The sequence below is a fragment of the Engraulis encrasicolus genome, chromosome 4 (assembly GCF_034702125.1).
Source record: "Engraulis encrasicolus isolate BLACKSEA-1 chromosome 4, IST_EnEncr_1.0, whole genome shotgun sequence".
Taxonomy (NCBI): domain Eukaryota; kingdom Metazoa; phylum Chordata; class Actinopteri; order Clupeiformes; family Engraulidae; genus Engraulis; species Engraulis encrasicolus.
In genome coordinates, this window is record NC_085860.1 from 33331984 (window position 1) to 33354018 (window position 22035).

General features: G+C 43.8%; 2 protein-coding genes across 7 annotated transcripts in view; one reads left to right on the forward strand and one right to left on the reverse strand.

The window, feature by feature from the left end:
• Window positions 1-4448: 4448 nt before the first annotated feature.
• Window positions 4449-14909, forward strand: fads2 (fatty acid desaturase 2). 2 transcript variants are annotated; one of them, XM_063197251.1, is made up of 13 exons: window positions 4449-4580; window positions 5200-5465; window positions 5853-5963; window positions 6570-6767; window positions 7127-7228; window positions 8498-8623; window positions 9504-9564; window positions 9767-9843; window positions 10168-10265; window positions 12426-12522; window positions 12957-13036; window positions 13618-13743; window positions 14624-14909. In XM_063197251.1, the coding sequence occupies exons 2-13, from the start codon at window positions 5256-5258 to the stop codon at window positions 14673-14675; spliced, it is 1338 nt and encodes a 445-aa protein (XP_063053321.1). In that variant the 5' UTR covers window positions 4449-4580; window positions 5200-5255; the 3' UTR covers window positions 14676-14909. The 2 variants fall into 2 exon arrangements, with proteins under 2 accessions (XP_063053321.1, XP_063053322.1); XM_063197252.1 differs by having other exon boundaries at window positions 4533-4580; window positions 5207-5465.
• Window positions 14910-17092: 2183 nt separating this feature from the next.
• eps8l2 (EPS8 signaling adaptor L2) overlaps window positions 17093-22035 on the reverse strand; it is an 80461-nt gene continuing 75518 nt past the window's right edge. For 4 of the 5 annotated variants that reach the window (XM_063196136.1, XM_063196134.1, XM_063196139.1 and 1 more), the window contains 5 exons: window positions 21572-21703; window positions 20584-20632; window positions 18976-19165; window positions 18596-18728; window positions 17093-18145 (listed from right to left, as the gene is read on the reverse strand). In XM_063196136.1, the coding sequence (XP_063052206.1) occupies window positions 18068-18145; window positions 18596-18728; window positions 18976-19165; window positions 20584-20632; window positions 21572-21703 (582 nt within the window). In that variant the 3' untranslated portion in view covers window positions 17093-18067. The remainder of the gene's footprint in view (window positions 18146-18595; window positions 18729-18975; window positions 19166-20583; window positions 20633-21571; window positions 21704-22035) is intronic. The other variant, XM_063196135.1, reaches the window with a different exon arrangement.

Consider the following 22035-nt stretch of genomic DNA (forward strand, 5'->3'; position numbering starts at 1 on the left):
GTGTGTGTATGTGTGTGAGTGTGTGCGCGCGCACATGCACAAGAGAAGGAGGGACTGTGAAAATGGGTGGTTATGCAAGTGTGTGTGTGTGTGTGGCTGTTTTTTCATGTATGGCAATGTATGCATTTATGTCAATGACTTAATCCTTGATCAAGAATGCATGTGCATGCGGCATGTACACACAGGGTGTGTGCGTGTGTGTGTGTGTGTGTGTGTGTGTGTGTGTGTGTGTGTGTGTGTGTGTGTGTGTGTGTTCGTGTCCGTGTCAGAGTTAGTCTCAGGACAGGGCTGGAGGCCGCTGCTGTGCTCTGTGAGGACGGGGTGCTGGAGAAGGGGGCCTATTGGTTAGAAGAGGACGCCCCAGAGAGAGTTCGGCTGCGGGGACACGCATGATGGGAGAGGGCCCCTGTCCAGGGAGCACTTGATCCAACTACCACACACACACTCACACACACAGACTGATACACACATACACACTGTCCCACTGTCACCAAATCTTCAGACAGGATCTGAGTGTGGCCATGGTGTTAGATACAGCACACATGCACGCTCACACACACTGTCTCCCTCTCTTGTTTACACTCTTACAAGAGGCCTGTTGTATACTCAGCGAAAATATGAACACAACATTACCAACGTTGTAGGTAGTGAAGATAATAATAGTAGTAGTAATAATAGTAATAGTAGTAGTAGTAGTGATAGTAGTGATAATAGTAAGTGTGATAAGAATAATGGTCAAAGTAATAAATAATAATGTTGACGATTTCTAATTAGACAATTATGCACAACAGAGTAAAATAAAACTCTTGTTTCTACAGTATCTTATCTTAACAGGTAAACACGGAGCCATGGTACACTGGATGTAAGATGTTGAGTCTAGATAACCCCTATCTACTATCTGCGCAAAACGCTGACCTTACAATTCCCTCAAACTTGTCATCCAAGCCGTTGACTGGTCCGTACAGAATTAACTCCAGATTAGCTGGGTAGTATACAAGTTCCACAGACTCTAGACATCCGTGCTTCAGGTTGTTCCTGGACTCGCAGCCAGCCCGATTGCTTGACCGGGACGGCGAAGGCAGACTTCCCCGCGCCCCGCTGTTGTGACCGCCAGCCGGGATGCTCGCTGACAACAGTGACCTGGCCGCCGGCAAAGTGAACAAGCCTGTGGAAGTCCACTTGCGAACGGGCACGCCAACGACACCAAATTATAAAAGCCCCGGCACAGCAACTACAATCCGTTTTGGTTTCAGTAAACTTCCTTCGGCAGATTTTCGACCATGTCGGTAGATATTCAGGAACTCGGTTGCAAAAGAAAAGTCTTTTCCGTCGCGTGCGTAATGACAACTACTCAGCTCGCTGAAGCCGACTGGTCCTGTTTCACAATCGGTCTCTCTTTGGACTAGGCATAAAACGTTGCCTAGGACCACTGCTCTTCCCTAGCAACCGGAACAGGACATTGGAGTCATATGAGAGAGAGAGAGAGAGAGAGAGAGAGAGAGAGAGAGAGAGAGAGAGAGAGAGAGAGAGAGAGACTGGGAGGAGAATTGATACTTGGAGCAGTTAACCTCTGTCAAACTAGATTGCAAGTTGCATTTGGCGAAAAGACAAAAACAAAGGCATTTGTTTGATAGGGAAAATGGTTTATAGATTGGTTACTATACAGATTAACAAATATTATTTAGATGTAGGCCTATCATTTATATTAGTTATTTACAGTATTTATATTATATTATATTACACACATACGCACGCATGCACGCACGCACACACACACACACACACACACAATTATTTTATTAGTAATACCATATACAGTACAAGTACAAGAAAGAAAGAAAGAAAGAGAGAAAGAAAGAAAGAGAGGTGAGAGGACCGAGGAGAACAGTGAGCTAAGTGGAACAGTTTGACAGGGGTGAGACCTCAGACACACGCCCTGAATACCAAAGCTAACTTACCCCACCAAAAGCAAGCTCTGGTAAAAAAAAAGAGCTCTCTCTATGTGTGTGTGTGTGTGTGTGTGTGTGTGTGTGTGTGTGTATTCAGGTGGACAATTGTGGCATTATCATTGGCCTTAATGTGAATAACCTAAACACCTCTCTCTCTCTCTCTCTCTCTCTCTCTCTCTCTCTCTCTCTCTCTCTCTCTCTGTTTGCGTTTGCGTGTTTGTATGTCTGCACACACATTCAAGGCTGGCTGGTCTATACGTATAGCTCCTAAGTGTAAGCTTCACTGAGATGTTGATGGCTTGTGTACATACAGGTAACTGTTCTCCGTTCCAGGTAGACATGCAGGAAGAGACAGCTGAGCACAGAACACACACACACACACACACACACACACACACACACACACACACACACACACACAGGCACGCGCTCGCACACACACGACCTTCAACATACTGTTTAGCGAAGTGCGCCCCCTAGAGTTGTGTTGAAGCCAGTGACTTGTAGTGATTTAGTGCGTGCGTGTGTGTGCGTGCGTGCGTGCGTACGTGCGTGTGTGCGTGTGTGTGTGTGCATGTGTGTGTGTATGAGCGTGTATGTGGATCGGGGGGATAGGGGGTATCCAGAGGAGTCAGACAATGCAGTCGGCAGACTGATGACAGCTATGGAGGCATTGTGATTTGACTCCCCTCTGCTGGTTTAAAGATGTAATGCAGATGTACTGACAGGAAAGTAAAATGGATGCTACGGTTGGACTGTGACCGCCTGACCGGTGATGATGACCGATGAGGTCACTTACTGTAACCGAAAAGTGCCACAGTCCATTTTTAGAATGAAAATTGTGGAGCTTAATATTTGTCATCTGGGACAAATTTCACAATGAGTTTGTTCAGTTCAGAAAATCACTTGATCTGGTGCATGCTGCTGTTCAAAGGTTTTGCAACAATTAGTCAGTAGTGCGTGATCAGTGAATGTATTCCTCTGCTGAAATAAGATTTAATCAATGACAACTAGGCTGTTGCCTCACATGGTTCGGGGTGGCACAGGGCACGGGTTAAGGACTGGGCCAGAAGAAGGGGCTGAATGCTGAGACACCTTCAGGCCTGTACATAAGGTGTGTAGGCTACTGTGTCACAGAGGCCATCTTACATAGTATGTTTGCATGCATCACCCTGGACATCTCTCAATGATACACAACTTAATTATTTATTTAATTTTTTTGGTCTTTTTGACTGTATTTGACAGGACAGTGTGGGACGGGGAGGGGTTGGCAAAGTACCCAGGCCGGGAATCGAACCCGGGTCAGCCGTATTGCAGGCGAGTGCCCTACCAATTGGCCACGGCAGGGCATAACTGACTTAGGTGTCTATGTCAAATACTGGAGGTAGTTATGGTGGGTGCAGGGGAGGGGGGTGTACTTGTGGGCATGAACTGGGACCACACACCGGCCCGTGCATTTCGGCATAGACCAGCCCCTCAAACCAAACCCCCATTCTATAATTATGATGCCCGCTGTATATTAAGGATGCACAGATGGGTCGTCTCATCTAAATTGTGGGGCCATCTCTAAGGGAAATTTTCAAACACACAAGCAAAAAATCAAAAAGCATCAGCCCACGAGGACTGTGGGCCCACCAGGAGACTGCCCTGTATGCCAGATTGCCAGTCTAGCCCTACTTGTGGATCTGCACACTTGCTGTGACATTGGTCTTCTCAATGTAGGCTATACTGTATATTATATATAAAACCTTTCTGTGTTCTACAGGAATATTATATTTGTATTATTGTATATTGGCTTTGTTGTTATGTACGTACTAGGTCATACAACAATCTAGATTGCGTAGGCCTATTTCTTTCTGCCAGAGTGAAATGCAAGAGGGGGGTATTTTTTATGTATAATCACGAAGACTGACTTCAAGATTAATATACTTTACAAACTGGCAAGGCTTATGAAACAAGCACTGCTGGGCTGCTCCGCTTGGTTTGTACTGTAAAAAAAAGTTTCCTCGAAATGGCACAAGAATTACTGCCACAGATTGGTTCATTGGACTGTCAGTCATACGCGCGTAATGTACTACATGGAAAAACCTGCACCCAATGGGAGACACAATGGCCTTTTTCCCGTCAGGAATTGGGGTCTCTTTAGAGTTGTCGAATCTCTCATTGAATTTCAGAAAATATATCTTCAAAGGAGAGGAACACACTTTCCACCAACATCATTCTGTCAGCACGGTGTATTTCAGAAAACATTCTGGACATAGAGTTGACCTAAAGACTATTTCACACCGGTGTCGCTGAGTTCGCGAGAGTTCTAATGAGATCTAAAAAAGACAGCGATGATAGACATGTTACGCCTCAGTCTTATTCATTCAGTAGGCTGTTATAACCTCAAGTAACCCCTCTCCATCCATACACGCTGTAGACACAAACACCCAAACGCGCAGCCACATACACACACTCAGGCGAGCGGAAGATTCAGAGGGGACCAGTGGACCAATGGCAAATATCTGAGTGACCGAGGACACATGGCGATTGGAGCAGAATCTCTCGAATGATCCGCTCGGAATTCGTAAGTGTGAGAATGAGGCAAGTTGCTGAGCATGTCGACCTGACAAAGTAGAGCGCAACAAGGTGAGTCTTTGTGTGATGCGCAATGTTCTTGCTTTCCTTGAATATTATATAAAACATATATATATTCGCCATTTTAATTACATGGAAAATAGATGTGGACGTTTGGGGTGCAGATGGTTGATAACTTAACGCATACAAGGTACAATAAAGAAAGCTACAGTTTCCTTGAAGGTGTTTGTTGTGTTTAAGGTAATCTTCAATTACATCGGATGAACTGACCGGCTCATTTAAACGCGTCTGTTGGTATAAATAATGGATTCTTTTGGGGGGTGGATCGGATTATACAGATGGGTATTTCAATGGAGATTAGGCTGGACTCTCCTTTCCGCCCCTTTTCGATGGGATTTAATTTATTCATAAGGTGATTGCTGCTTCAATTGTTCTGCTATGTGAGCTCGAGCGGTTTTGCGCACAGGTCCTTCACGCGAAGGTAGGGTACAACAGGTAGACAGAATGGGCCCCAATGTCTGAATGAGGCTGACGCTCAGACATTTTCTCAAATCCATAGGCTATTAACATGAAATATGACCAAGCATCCGTATGCTATGATAGTATTATACGTTTTAATCATTACAGGTCAGTCCGTGGAACTTAGTCATTTCATGTTTTTCCATTGAAGGGTGCAGCAGTCAAGCGAGTTTCCGTTGACAAATCTCAGGCTTGTGGGTCGAGGAGATGGGCCGTGGAGGTCAGAAAACCGATTTGTTATCTGAGACCGGTAGGCACAGCCCGAGCATCTTTACCTGGGAAGAGGTGCAGAAGCATTCCCGCCGAGGCGACCAGTGGCTGGTCATCAACCGGAAGGTGTACAACATCAGCGACTGGGTCAAGCGCCATCCGGGGGGCATCCGAGTTATCAGCCACTACGCCGGGGAAGATGCAACGGTAATGACATCACATGATGGATTGCCTTGCTTCGTGTCAAACTAATTTACTCTTTTCAATTTCTCTTTGAATTAGTTTTAAGTTCAGAGTGCTAACTATCCGAGTAATTCAGTTCAGTATAAAAGTAATCTAATGATTATTTCTAATTTTTTCACCCACATTTTGCAAAGGTTGTAGTTAAATTGACTGTTAGGGCATCTGCTGTGTCCTGCTCTGCTTTTCTTCTTTGATTAGGATCTTACTGCAAAACGAAATTACCTGGATGGTCCGACCTTATAATAACTTTGAGTTCTCTCACCTTTCAACAATGTGTGTGTGTGTGTGTGTGTGTGTGTGTGTGTGTGTGTGTGTGTGTGTGTGTGTGTGTGTGTGTGCGCGCGCGCGCAGGATGCATTTGTGGCGTTTCATCCCGATCCTAAATTTGCCCAGAAGTACCTGAAGGCTCTGCAGATAGGGGAGCTCGCGGCCAACGAGCCCAGCCAGGACCGTCACAAGAAGGTGAGTGGAGACAGATGGGACAACCAGGAGAGTGACGGAGGATACAGACAGGGGTGACAGAGGGGACAGGCAGGAATGATGTAAAGACAGACAGGGGTGTGACTGAGGGGACAACCAGGAGAGTGACGGAGGATACAGACAGGGGTGTGACTGAGGGGACAGGCAGGAATGATGTAAAGACAGACAGGGGTGTGACTGAGGGGACAGGCAGGAATGATGTAAAGACAGACAGGGGTGTGACTGAGGGGACAGGCAGGAATGATGTAAAGACAGACAGGGGTGTGACTGAGGAGACAGACACAGGTGACAGAGGGGAAAGACTTTGGTGACCTAGGGGAAAGACACAGCAGGTGACAGAGGGGACAAGCGGTGATGTAATTAGCCCTGTGTGTCTGTCAGCGTGTCTAGCTAGCTGTGCTTGAGTCTCTGTCTCCCTGACCGGCGAGCTTTGGAAGTGCATGATTCACTCTTATATGATTCATGTTCTCTGAAGCAGGTTGTAACATATCTCTCTGTTCTCTGTCTGTCTGTCTGTCTCTCTCTCTCTCTCTCTCTCTCTCTCTCTCTCTTCCCGTTTGCATCCCCCACCCCTCCTCTGCCCCCCAGGAGCAGCTGGTAAGTGACTTCCGGTGTCTGCGAGAGGAGCTGGAGAGGAGGGGTCTGTTCCGTGCCGACCCCCTGTTCTTCACCCTCTGCCTGGGCCACATCCTACTACTGGAGGCCCTGGCTCTGCTGCTGGTGTGGGCCTATGGCGTAGGCTGGACCAACACCATGATCTGTGCTGTCCTGCTGGCCACCTCACAGGTGAAGCACTAGTAATATTATGCATTATTATCCTCGTTATCATCATTACCCCACTGTGCGTTGTGTGTTGTGTCTGTGTCCGCGCTCAAACGTGCAGCACTGACATTTCTTCTGTGCTACCTGTGCCGAGACATTATGACACAATTTCATCAAGTTTGTAGAGTATGGCGTGCTCTTATCCAGATAGTTTGTTGGTTTCTGTGGTTTGGGTGCTCTTTAGTCCAAGGTATTGTACCTGGATTTTCATGATTGTGTGTGTGTGTGTGTGTGTGTGTGTGTGTGTGTGTGTGTGTGTGTGTGTGTGTGTGTGTGTGTGTGTGTGTGTCCGTGCGTGCGTGCGTGCGTGTGTGTGTTTTCAGGCCCAGGCTGGGTGGTTGCAGCACGACTTTGGACACCTGTCTGTGTTTAAGAAATCCAAATGGAATCACCTGCTGCACAAGTTTATCATCGGCCACCTGAAGGTTAGAAGACCCTTTTAGCCTCCCAGGGAAGTACAGAATCTTAAAACCCCTTTTGTGAACAGCCTATGTTGTAGCATTATTGTTACCAAAATTGCAATGACCAAGTCTTGGTCTGTTATTTAAAGTGATACTGTGCCATTTTTGGAAATAAGCGCATATTACACCTCCTCTTAGAGTTAAATGACTGAGTTTTACCATTGCATTGCCATACTCTGAGAATGATTGAAAGTACAGGAGAAAGGTACAACTCAATCATTTAACTCAAGGAGACGTGTACAATAACTTATTTCCAAAAATGGCACAGCATCATTTTAAGGGTCACTAGGGCTGTAACGATATTGTATCGAACCGAGAAATCGTGATACACAGAGTCACAATACTGTATTGTGATACGAGGAGGCAGTATCGTGATGAGCCCTTTCAAAGTTTTATTACCCATCACTCCAGAAAACAACCTTATGATTTGATGTGATAGTGTTTCCAAACTTCAGTGGAGATACATTTCAGAAATCTTGGGGTGTATCGAACCGTAGGTCAAAAATCGTGATACGAACCGAATCGTGAGTTGAGTGTATCATTACAGCCCAAGGGTCACAGTAATGCCATAGCCATGTTGTTATGATGTAGTTGAACACCATCATTTAGACTTTCAGTTACATGTCATGAAAAATGTATATTAGTATGGAGAGAAAGGGTCCCCATGAGAAGCTAAGCTTATAAGCCGGGGCCCGCATTTGTGCAGTTCAGTCTTAACAGTAAAGTGTGAACGGGCCGTCCAGCGGGCCCATCTGCACAAAGAGGCCACAATACTGTATGTGCCCTGTGAAATATGTACTGTACTGCATATGCACTTAGCAGATCAAATATGTGGTCGATAATATCATTTTTTGTTTTTCGTGTGATGTATCATGTTTTTATGCACATTTGATTGAAGTTGGTCAGTGATCTTGCTATCTGTGAAAGAGTTAGATATGAAGACATAGATATGCTCAGTATGTATAACAAATCATATATGCTGTCTGCTCTGTTGATATCATAAAAGGTGTGTGTAGATAAGGGTTTGTTTGGGAACAGTATGTCTGAAAGTGAACTTCTTAGTACTTTTGTGGTTGAAACAATGATTTATTCTAAGTATATATGTCTTCATGTGGGTATATATCTGTGTGTGTGTGTGTGTGTGTGTGTGTGTGTGTGTGTGTGTGTGTGTGTGTGTGTGTGTGTGTGTGTGTGTGTGTGTGTGTGTGTGTGTGTGTGTGTGTGTGTGTCCAGGGAGCGTCAGCAAACTGGTGGAACCATAGGCATTTCCAGCATCATGCTAAACCCAACGTGTTTAGCAAGGACCCGGATGTCAACATGCTGCATGCATTTGTGTTGGGAGACACCCAGCCTGTGGAGGTACACTAGCACAGTGGATTTCATAGTGAGGGTCGTGGACCCCTGGGGGGGCCACAAGGGTGTGTGAGGGGGGGCCATTGCAGGTTGGCAGGAAAAGAACAAACACAACAAAATAAATATTTGAATAAACGGGATTGGATAAACTGAATAACTAATGTAAACCAAAATACACCAAACATAACCTTAACAAAAGTCCCATTAGGTGAGAGCAGCATTATAATAAATTGCATATCTGAACATTAGTACTATTATTGTTATTAATGGGACATTGCTTCACAGACCACAGGGGGGCCTTGGCTGGAATCTACTGGTTTAATCCATTTTAGCACATATACGCTACATTCAGGCTCTTGAGATTTGAGGGGTTTTATTAAAAAATATGTATATGTTACAGGTGAATGAACACATTCTCATGGAAAATGATGGTCCTAGCTTTTAAATGCAACTTATTTTATGTTTTTATGTCCTTCGGAGGCTGAGATATTTAGGATTTAATAGGCAGAGGGCACCCTTTCCCATTTCATTTATTTCATTGTTTATTTGACAGGGACAGTGCACAACATACAATTGAGCCAGATTATAGCCCTAAGGCTAATTTTCATCTGTAGTCCCTGGGGCCCAAAAAGGGCTTAGGCTAAAATGGGATATGGGGGGTCTTGTCATTGTAGAGTTTGGGAACTCCTGCACCACCACACCTGCATAGCATAGCATTGGCACCAGGGGGGCTCATACGGAGCATGCAATTGATATTTATACTGTATATCCATCAGCCACTTGGTTGTCAGATTTACTGTAATATCTCCACCTCATTCAATCCCTTTCCTTCCTCCCATCTCTCTCTCTCTCTCTCTCTCTCTCTCTCTCTCTCTCATATATATAGTATGGTGTAAAGAAGTTGAAGTACATGCCTTACAATCACCAACATCAGTACTTCTTCCTCAGTAAGTCTTCACAGTTTTTTTATGCAGTGTTGTTATTGATCAGTGAGAACATTGTTATTGGATAACATTTTTGTTCTTTCTTTCTTTCATTAATTTTATTCTTTCTTTCTTTCTTTCTTTCTTTCTTTCTTTCTTTCTTTCTTTCTTTCTTTCTTTCTTTCTTTCTTTCTTTCTTTCTTTCTTTCTTTCTTTCTTTCTGCAGTTGGCCCACCTCTGCTCATCCCTGTGTACTTCCACATACAGATTATGCACACCATGTTTTCCAGAAAGGACTGGGTGGTGAGTGAAAACTTTTTGAACATAGAAACCTTTTTAACATTTGATGCATCTCAAACAAACACAGAGAGGAAACACCTTGACAGACAGAACTTCTACTGTAAATACATGTAGGCCCAAGCCTTGTTGTATTGAGGATACTGCATTTACTGTAGTTGCAAACAAATGTTGTTAAGTAATTAGCTATAATACTACCACACATTATTACACATTTAAGCATTTTGACCCAACTCTAACATAGGACCCTCACAGACACATGTCATGTATACACAGCGACAGTAATCAAACTGTTAGTTTCCCCACCTGCCTCTTGTGTTTCCCCTGCAGGACTTGGCCTGGTCGATGACCTACTACATGCGCTACTTCCTCTGCTTCGTGCCTTTCTTCGGCTTCTTTGGCTCCATCCTGCTCTGCAGCTTTGTCAGGTGAGCACTGTAAGCTAGCATCAGTTACAGTATGGGGCCAGATAGGGCTGTAACGATATTGTATCGGACCGAGAAATTGTGATACACAGAGTCACAATACTGTATTGTGATTAGGGGTGGGCATAGATTATTTTTTTAAATCTAGATTAATCTCACTGTAATTATGAAATTAATCTGATTAATCTAGATTAATCTATATCAAAATGGCTCATTCAGAAATGGCGCGCTAGCGAAATAATGCCGAAAAAAAACCCTTTTTTTTCCAAAATGCATCTCATCTTCAAAAAATGGTCATGTTGATACTTGGTGATGAAAAAAAACGCACTGCAATATGTGCAAAGTGTGTCCAATAGGAAGCATTTACAGTTATAAGATACTGAAATTTCAAAATGAACGGCGCTATAACTTGTAGAGGCAAATACAGAGAAATCTACCAAACAATTAGGCTATTTAAACAAAATGACCTCAACAATTCAGCATTTCTAATAGAGAGAGAGAGAGAGAGAGAGAGAGAGAGAGAGAGAGAGAGAGAGAGAGAGAGAGAGAGAGAGAGAGAGAATCTGCCACTGACTGTTAAAAAGAGCAGCGGCTCCTTTAAGAGAGGGAGGAGCTCTGCGCACAGTAAGCTCAGCAGCCCTCAGCAGAGGCAGGCTACTGGATATGTAGAACCAACAGCACTGGCCCACGGCAATTTGGCCTAAACCTGACAGTTGTTCTCAGAGTTAGAATGCCAGAGGAGTTACAACTCGAAATTAATTCAGTTTGCAAAAAAAAAAAAATCAAGCGCGACAACCGCGAGGTTTATTACCGTCTGACATGAGAATATCTCACTGAGTCGCAAATGCGCGAATGCAACACAAACATTCAGCGAGAGTATATTGGCAGTTTCAGTTTGACAATCTTCAAAATGCATATCGCACGGAATATTTTGCAATTATGGCACAGGCAAGATTTCTGGAAGTTGTTTATGTGTTCCATGCAATGCGAGAGGAAATGTAGGCTATGTCGGGATGGTAGGCTACTCACACACAATAATGTCTCTATGCTTCACCTCAAACAATAACATCTCTTTAGTCTACCACTTATGAAAAAGCACTCAAACAACACCTACCGCGGCAGAGGGATTCATGTTTTCAGCATGCAAACACTGTTCATATTTAGTAGGTCTGCTGAAGCAACAGGTGGAGAGGAGAACGCGACTGGAACGCAGTCTGAAAGCGTCTGTCAATGGAACGCTATGGTGATGTGCATACCAAAACCCATATTTTGACAATAGATTAACGTGCGATATTTTCTTTATCGCGCGACAAGAGTCTCACATTATCGCAGCACGTTAACGCCGATAACGGCCCACCACTAATCGTGATACAAGGAGGCAGTATCGTGATACGCCCTTTCAAAGTTTTATTACCCATTTGTCCAGAAAACAACCTTATGATTTGATGTGATAGTGTTTCCAAACTTCAGTGGAGATACATTTCAGAAATCATGGGGTGTATCGAACCGTAGGTCAAAAATCGTGATACGAACCAAATCGTGAGTTGAGTGTATCGTTACAGCCCTAGGGCCAGAGCATTGGCATTGTTTGGTGAACACTCTAACTAGGGTTGCCAACCGTTTCCGTTGAAATACGGAATGGACTTCAGTATACCAAATAAGCCCTTAATCAGGGTTTTGAGAAATCGGGATGTGCTAGGTGGAGTATTCTCGTAGAAACCGGGATATTAACACAGGGAAACAGCTTATCCTGAATACCAAGCCTTCCCATAGAACGTTGCTGCTGGTATCCAGGCAAAACGCATTTGAAGATAATTCTATTACGGCCAAGAATGCTGACTGGAATATAACACTGCTCATGTAAACACCTCATCCCGAATTTGATCATAACCAAGATAAGCCTCATATTCGGGATACTGAACTGTATATAAACACACTCAGATTCTCAAACTGTGGGCCACGAAGGCATTCCAAGGGGGCCTGGAAATATTTTTCTTAAAATCAAAATAATATTTCTGTTTGCTGTTGACAATTTATCTGAATGGTATTGTTTATTGGGTCAGAGGTAGGCCCGGGAATTTGTCAAAATTTCAAGTGGGCCCCAAGTTGGAAAAGGTTGGGAAGCTGTCATCTAAGAGGTTGTGTGTACTGTATAATCTGCAGGTTCCTGGAGAGCCATTGGTTTGTGTGGGTGACCCAGATGAACCACATCCCCATGGACATTGACCACGACAAGCACGACGATTGGCTGACCATGCAGGTATGCAGATGTAGTCTACCTGTACACACACACACCTGGCATGGAGTCTTTACATGTGGTCAGCACTACTGTTTCACTTATGGCTTTAACACTCAGCCCGATGGTTTTAACATCGAGTGTTCTCCTCCCTACGATGCATTTTGATGTATCTTTGATCAAGGCAAGGCAAGGCAACTTTATAGCGCATATGATACTTGTACATAGAGGCAATTCAATGTGCTTCACAAAAACAAAAATATTCTGGTGGATCTGTGGGTGGATCTGTGACTTCTATAGAATCTCTCTAGTGTTTGTCTCATTAGTAGAATCGGTATACTGCAGTGCAAAGACCATACAGCAAAAAGTGTTGGCAACATGGTGATGTTTGCCTTTTTATACACACTAGTAACAACACACGCTACTTTCGCTGCCTTTTCTCTGTTTAATCTGCACAGCTGAAGGCGACATGCAACGTGGAGCAGTCCCTCTTCAACGACTGGTTCAGTGGCCATCTCAACTTCCAAATTGAGCACCAGTAAGTGGCATGCCAACCTACAGGCCAGCTTAAGAAGTAAACACTGAAAAGTGCAGTTGGGTGAACTTAACATGACTCAGCTGTTTGCAACATGGCATAGGACCTACAGTATAGTACAAAGATGGTTCAGGAGTAAACCAGGTTGAGTAAATCATCTAATAGAAGAGTCTGGAGTCCTCATTTTAATAAAATTAGAATTCCAGACTCTTCTATTAGATGATTTACCTCTTAAATTAACCTCATTTATTATTATAAATAAAACATTGTCTTAATTTTTTATACTTTTTTGGTTACACTTTACATACATATAACATAACAGTGTCATAATAGTGTCATGAACGAGTCATAAACATGATGTCAATGTTATAAACGTTTTATGGTCATGAAAAGTTGACATTATTAGGGCTGTCTCTACCAAAAGCGAATGTCACTTAATGACAGTCATAAAGTTAATGAAAGTCATAATGTTTATAATACCTGTATGACTGTGTTACGACACTGTTGTGACACTGTTATGTCATGCGTATGATACCGGCGTCAAGTAAAGTCTTACCACTTTTTCCTTTGTTCATACCCATAAGCCTGTTCCCTACGATGCCACGGCACAACTACTGGCTCGCTGCACCAGAGGTGAAAGCGTTGTGCGAGAAGCATGCTGTCCCTTATGAGGAGAAAACACTATGGCGCGCCCTGGTGGACGTTGTGAGGTATGACATTATGAATCACTTCTCTTTTGTTGTTGTTCAGTGATCAATGATTCACTCCCATAACAGAAATGTTTCCTATGGTTTTCTCACAGGTACAGGTAAAGCACATTCAGTTTTTATTCACTCAATCATTCAGCTTTACCACATATATTTCTTTAGACACAGACATAACAGTCATAAGCATTGTGGCATACACATTGTCATTAAAGGTACACTGTGCAGGAAATGGCCAAAAAAGGTACTGCAACTATGCTGCTCATTGAAACAGGGTTGACTATTGCCAAGTTTGATCTTTTTCATGAAAGTTTACTAAGTAATAAACTAATACTTTCTAGTATGGCCCAAGTACAGTCATTTTTGCAGCTAAAAATGACTATTTCGGACCATGGAGAAGATTTTCACGTATGAAAAGTGCAATTTTTCCAGTCATAATGATGAATACTTAGAATGTGATGGTGGTGGTAAGTATTCATGAAAAAGGTAACATTAGTGAATGGGTAGCATGGTTTCTTGAAATAAACAACTAAAAATCTTACACAGTGTACCTTAAAGTGTCATTAGTCTACTGACATGTTGACATTTGGGCTATCTTCATCTTAATATTTATCAAAGTGACATTACCAGCAGTCGTCTTTGTCACGACAAGTTCACATAAACAAATGTGACTTGTGAGTGTTATGGCTGTGTCATGACGATTTGATGAAAATGTCATGTAAAGTAAAGTAAGACACTATAAAAATAGAGCTCCTTAGGGTCAAATTGAAAATGTGTCTAAAGTGCAAATCTTCAACATAATTGGTTTATCCTTCATAATGTACATTAACTGAATGGTGCATCTCAGTATGACATTTTGTCATGGCTTTACTTTTCTGTGTCCTAGGTCACTGAAGAAGTCAGGTGATCTTTGGCTGGATGCGTACCTGCACAAATAACCCTTCCTTCTGCACATCACCTCCCATACATTTATGACTATCACCAAGAGAGTACATACTTGTTTAAAACCGTTCATGACTTTATTTGTATGGTCATATAGTGTGTATTGATAATATAATTATCTCACAGACAGAAGTGTGTAATAAATGACAATGTAGCTAGTCTCATACCAGTCTAGTCTGTACAATCTATTACACTGGAATTCATTTTAATAAACAGCTACTTTGCAATGATTCAAAGTGTGCATACCTTTTTGGGACACAATATATTATCTGGTCACTTGAATTCTGGCGCATTGGCATGGGTGGGGCCTGCGGTGGGGGATTAACACGGATTCAGATAGTAGATCAAGAATAGTAAATCAAGATGATCTCATGACGCATGGATGGATTATTACTGAACCAGCCATACATGTCATCATTTAAACAAAATCTCTTTTCGATCCTTTTTTGAAAATCTATCTTTTGAAATATTTCTCTCTGGTGGGGAAAAAAAATAAAATAATATATATATATATATATATATATATATATATATATACAGTAGGCCAAATACAGTAGACCTACAAATGTGTAGGATGGTGATTCTCAAATTGTGGGCCGTTGCCCAATGGTGAGCCCTAAAGGTATACCAAGTGAGCCTTGAAATCATTTTCTAAAAAACAAAATTAAATTTGTGTGTGTGTGTGTGTGTTGCTGTTAATTATTTATTTGAGCAGTATTGTTTATAGGGTCTGAGGTGGCCCCCGAACATTTGTGAACATTTCAAGTGGGCCCCAAGTTATGAAAGGTTGAGAATCCTGCACTGTAGGAGGTAGTGATGGTGAGGAAGTCCAATAGCAAACATTGAGTGGACAAATGCCAATACATGCAGAGAGAGAGAGGAAAGACAGACACAGGCAGGGCCTCCACATACCGGTTCTGACCATTTTGGCTACCCCCTGCACACTGGCGCAGATGTGCTATAACAATGAATGGCCATTTAATTAGCCTGGTTCCTATCAGACCTCTGTGTGTGTGTAGCTCTGGAGCCCCCTGGTGGCACTCAACACACACAGAGATCTGGGAGCATGTAGCAGGATTCCATTTCTCCTTTCCAAAAATAATCGGAGCATTTATTGCTTCATTCTCAATGGCAGCTCGCATTCACAGGACATATTTTAGACTATATTGACGCTTTAGAGACCAACAGAAAACAGTTTTTGAAGGAATTTGTTGATATTGAAGCAATAAATGCTCCGATCATTTTTTTTGACTGCAGAAATGGAATCCTGCTACATGCTCCCAGACCCAGTAGTGGAGCTTACAAAGCAGAACTACAGGTCGGGCAAGAGCTAGGCAACAATTTCATCACAGCAGGTGGCAAAAAAGAGCTCTCCGCTGAACGGCGGCCAACATCAGCAGACATCGGGGCCCGTGTGCAGGGTTGTATTGTCTTTTTTAAGGAAGTGTGCTCAACTCCCAACTATTTCTTACAAGGTCTTCAGGTGCGAGCAAAAAGCAACGATCATTTTTAGTAGAAAAGCTGCACTCTCTGGTGTAATTCTTGTATTTCATTGTAGTAGGTAAAAAATCAGGGTTGTATTGAAAACAGTGGAGTCGAACTGTGGCAGAACTGTGCTCCGCACTTTGTCAGAACCAGTGTTTGGAGGCCCCTAATAAGATCAAGAGGAGGAAAGAATAAAGGGACTTTAATTCCATTTGAATTATTTATTTTGGTATGACAATGATGCTGCACCGTGGACATACAATCATAATTTGAACTGTATATATACATAAAAAAGCATTGTTTTCTTTACAAGGAAATACTTTTACAAACAGACAATGCACCGCGCCTCATTACCTTGGATACATATAGAGGACTCCTACAGATTAATTTTAACAAAGAGATATCGTACTGTTCTAGCATAGGCAGTGTGTTACTCACTCACTCTCAGTCTCACTGACGGACAGACACACACACACACACACACACACACACACACACACACACACACACACACACACACACACACACACACACACACACACACACACACACACACACACACACACACACACTGCCCCATTAGCACTCTCCCTCCTTTTCTCAGTTGCTGTAAAGTACATTCTGCTCTCTCTCTCTCCATTTCTTCCCTCCTTTATTTCTTTCTTTCTTTCTTTATTTCATTCTTTATTTCTTTCCTTCTGTCTTTCTTTCTTTCTTTCTGTCTTTCTTTCTTTCTTTCTTTCTTTCTTTCTTTCTTTCTTTCTTTCATACACACACACACACACACACACACACACTGCCCCATTAGCACTCTCCCTCCTTTTCTCAGTTGCTGTAAAGTACATTCTGCTCTCTCTCGCTCCATTTCTTACCTTTCATTTCTTCCCTCCATTTTTTTCTTTCTTTCTTTCTTTCTTTCTTTCTTTCTTTCTTCCCTTCTGTCTTTCTTTCTTTCTTTCTTTCTTTCTTTCTGTCTTTCTTTCTTTCTTTCATACACACACACACACGTGCACGCTGCCATGCACACAAGCACACATACAAACCTCCCCTAACATCAGACATAGGTGTATACACCCCAAATCATATGTGGCCACACAGCACAAGAACAAAACTGCGGAGAAATCTTCATTAGAGAGCAAAAGCAAGGGGAAAGGGAGCAGACACCAGTAGTACAAAACAATAAGGAAACAGCAGAACTACAGTATTGTACTGGACATACATTCAAATATATACGCTATGGTCTATTATATACAATTACAAAAGCGTCATCTTGGTGATCTCCATATGAGTAAAATATTCTGAGCGACTTTGTATGCATTTATGTAAGTGTATACTTGGCTGTGAGAAGAGTCTGTGTGTCCATGTAAGGTGTGTGTGTGTGTGTGCGTGCGTGCATGTGTGCGCGCGTGTGCATGTGTGCGTGCGTGCGTGTGTGTGCATGCATACGTGTGTGTGTGTGCGTGCGTGCATGTTTGTGTCTGTGTATGGTAGTGTGTACTTGGCTTGAAAATGTGTGTACGTGTGCGTGTTATCATGTCTGTACATATGTATTGGTATTTCAGAGAGAGAGTGTATGTTAATGCGTAGGTATTTGATAGATTTTTATCATGCAATGTCAAAAGCAAAGGGGAGGGCATGGAGCTCGGGGTTGGGGCTGGGGCTGTGCCCATGAACAGGCTGACGCCCATTCACCCAGTTGGCTCCTCTGGCCCGCCCATTAAACTGCATTGTTTTTCCCTCCGAATGCTCCACCCGTGGTCGTGTGGAGCCAATCACTGCCAGTTATTAGGCATATTAATTAGCCACTACATACAGCAGGTGGGGCAACCGTCGGGGGGAAACAAGCAATATCATTGGCGGGCCCAGAGTTGCCAACTGGGTCAATCGTGCGTTCTGGGCATACTCATTGGGAGGTGGTGGAGTTGATCCTCTCCTGTCGTCGCCTCATGATCTCCTGGAGCTCCGAGTCGCCACGACTCTTCTGTCAATCACACACATCACAGAAAGGCACGTTAGAGTCTACAGAGAGACCACAACAGGCACTGTGTGTGTGTGTGTGTGTGTGTGTGTGTGTGTGTGTGTGTGTGTGTGTGTGTGTGTGTGTGTGTGTGTGTGTGTGTGTGTGTGTGTGTGTGTGTGTGTGTGTGTGTGTGTGTGTGTGTGTGTGTGTGTGTGTTTGTCTGTGTGCTGCATAGCTCACGGGGGGGCAAAGGGGTTAGTTGTCTGTGTGTGCACGTGTGCACGCATGCGAGTGTATGTGTGTACATGTGTGTGTGTATGTGTGTGTGTGTGTGTGTGTGTTTGTGTGTGTGTCTATGTGCTGCATAGCTCACAGGGGGCCAAAGGGGTTAGTTGTCTGTGTGTGCACGTGTGCACGCATGCGAGTGTATGTGTGTACATGTGTGTGTGTATGTGTGTGTGTGTGTCTTGCCTCTAGCGCGGCCTTCTGCACGGTGATCTGGCTGTAGACGCGGGATCCCTCCTCCCCACACACCGCCTTCAACTCCTCCTTGTCCAGCGAGAACAGCTGGGCCCCTGTTAAGATGCCTAAACAGTCCACCGTACTGCACACACACACACCCACACACACGCACACACACACACACACACGAGTGCACGCACACACACACACACACACACACACACACACACACACACACACACACACACACACAGAGTTACAATCACCCCCCTAAACCTCACTCCCATCCAGGTTGCGCACACATAAACACAGACAACAGGCAGACAAACACAGCCAACACACACACACAGATAGAGATAGATGGTCTGGCGCTCAAGCACTCCACTCACCCCTTGCTGAAGCTCTTGGCGCGCAGCCAGGTGGCGACCTGGGTGGGGGTGGACTCGTAGGTGATGGGGGGACACTTGGTGGCGGTGGGGGGGCGCTCCACGTGGTAGTTGCGCTGGGGCGGCTGGGCCTTGCTGGTGGTGATGTGCTTCAGGAGCTCCTCATTCACCTGGTCCATCTGATGGCTACGCACTGAGAGAGAGAGGGGGTCAAACCAGTTTAGTTATTATACTGTGTAGTAGCCTGATGATCATCGACTTTCAGACCTCTTAGAAACTTGGTCTGACCAAGAGCGTGAAAATTAACATTTCCCAAATGGCATGGCTAGCTCGCCTCCCTTGGTTTAATAATAGTTGTTTGCTTCCTGAACAAAGTTGGAGGAGTTCCCGATTTTTCGGGAGCTCAGAAACAATATTTGTATTGCTCCTGGCCTGACTAGAAGCAACGCTGAAGGTGTTGCATCACTAGGAGGCCACGGCCTAGCTAACTGTGTAGGCAGTTGGACTTCTTTTCGGTGGGGGCTTGAAGACGATTCATTGCAATGGAAGCAGAGGGATGATGATGGATGGTGCCAAAGTTGGCTAGTACAAGTAATGGCACAAACACACCAAAAGCGACCAGAGCGACAACAGAGACGGAAGTAATGGACTTTGTATGGAGGAACTGGCGACAGAAGAGACAAAAATGATCCGGGCAACAATAGGTGATTTGAGCGACACGAGCAAAATGTTGAAGTTGAAGTTGAAGTTCAGTGAATATTCTCAGCTATGATGCAATTCGGCGAAAGCCACTGAAAGTAATTGCAATGTCGGAATGCCTGCATTCTGTTTTTAACAGTCATACTCTGTTGCTTTAATCGCTTGTGTTGCTCTTACAGTCCAGCGACTCTTTGTAGCTTTTGTCACTTCTGGTGTGTTTGCACGATAAGATAGTAGATGTGTTTCCTTGCACTAAAAAAGGACTAGGACGAGCCAGACTAAAAAAGGAAAATATTAGACCGAATTCAGACTATTCAGATAGTTAAGGGCTGTGGGTGGGACCAAATCATTGTCGCTATGGTTTAAATTGCACTTCCTTAGCCAACACTATGACCAATAGAGATTAGTGTTATTTTTGTTCAAAGCAGGAGAAAAGAAAGACGGTGAAAACAAAGCATCAGAGAGAGACAGACAGAGACAAAGATTAAGATAGAGCAGAGATGTCAAACTGTGGAGCCAAATGTGGCCCGGAGAGGAATTTTATTTGGCCCGCAACATCATTTCAAATGTGCATCATAGATGACCCACATATGTATAGCATAACAAGACTTGAACAAGAAATTTGGTGTGTCAGAAATATCAGTGGGCCCAGGCCAATGAAACAGCTCACACTCATATGGAACACAATGTGCAGGCACATTTTAACTACCTATATGACGGGAAAGAGTGTGTGTGAAATTTAACTATGACAATTAAGTACATGCATACACAATTTTAGTACATTTTTTAAATTAAATATTGAGGTCGGCCCACAACTTCGTTCCAGATTTTGATTTTGGCCCTCAGTCAATTTGAGTTTGACACCCCTGAGATTGAGTATGAAGACGAACTCTTGAACTGTGTTGAACTTACTGTCTTTCTCTCCTCGTGGCATTGATCCTGATGGGGGAGAGCCATAAGGCTGCAAGAAGCAGAGGAGACAGACAGGGTGGCCATGTTATATGAGTCGTAAGACACAGCTACAGTATATACTGTAAGCCATGGTTCTCAACTGGAACAGTCTTGGGAGCCACCATTTTCCAATCTCATTCAGTCGCGACATAATTTTTTTTAGCGAAACTCGAATGACTGGTTGCAAGCTACTATCGCGCATAAACACTCTGATTTTATCTACGACGACAGATGACACAAGTTCAATCGCCTATCAAAATAAAAGTTGTAAATTGTTGCAGGAAAAGTTTAATGTTTTATTTGTTTTTTAGCGAATCAATGAATTATGATTTTTTTTACACCATGGCTTTGCGACCCACCCGTTGACCCCTCCGCGACCCACTTTTGGGTCGCGACCCACCAGTTGAGAAACACTGCTGTAAGCCATGGTTTCCAGTGGTTGCTTCAATGTTTATGTCTCTGATGGAGTTGTATTTATTTCTGTTTATGCTTCTACGTACACTTCTGTATAGGTGTGATAAAGACATTATATTATACATACTTATATAAAGGGTGTGTGTGTGTAAGAGGGAAAGAGAGAGTGCATGTGTGAGACAGTGTGTGTGTGTGTGTGTGTGTGTGTGTGTGTGTGTGTGTGTGTGTGTGTGTGTGTGTGTGTGTGTGTGTGTGTGTGTACATGCAAAGCGGGTGTGTGCATGTGTGCATGCGTGCGTGTGGCGTGCGGCGTGCGGCGTGCGGCGTGCGTGTGTGTGTGTGTGTGCATCCATGTGCGTGCATCCATGTGCGTGCGTGCATATGTTTGTGTGTCTCTGTGTGTGTACATGCGAGCTTGCGTGCATGCATGTGTGAGTGCATGTGTGTGGGTGTGTGTGTGCATGCCAGTCTGTGTACATGTGTGCGTGTGTGTGTGCATGCATGCGTATGTGTTTGTGCTTGTGTGTGTCTGCACCTGGTTGTATGGCTGGTCTACCTGGCCGTGTAAGTCCCCGGGCTGGGCTTCATCCAGGATGTTGTAGCTCAGGAAGCCCACCTGGCCCCGGCTGTTCCTCAGCTTCCACCAATCTTTATCATTCTCTAGCACCTGCACGCAAACACACACACACGCACACGCACACGCGCACGCACACACACACACACACACACACACACACACACACACACACACACACACAAACGCACGCGCACGTACACGTACACGTGCACACAAACACACACACACACACACACACACATACATACACACACACATACACACACACACACACAGTGCGTACACATTTGATTACTTTTACTTGGATCCAAGAGAAAAGCTACAAGTACAAGATCCAACTATTTTGAAGGAGATCATAGACAGTATGAGCGATGTTAAAGACTCACACACTTACAGCTACCAATGATAGCTGAAACAAAGCA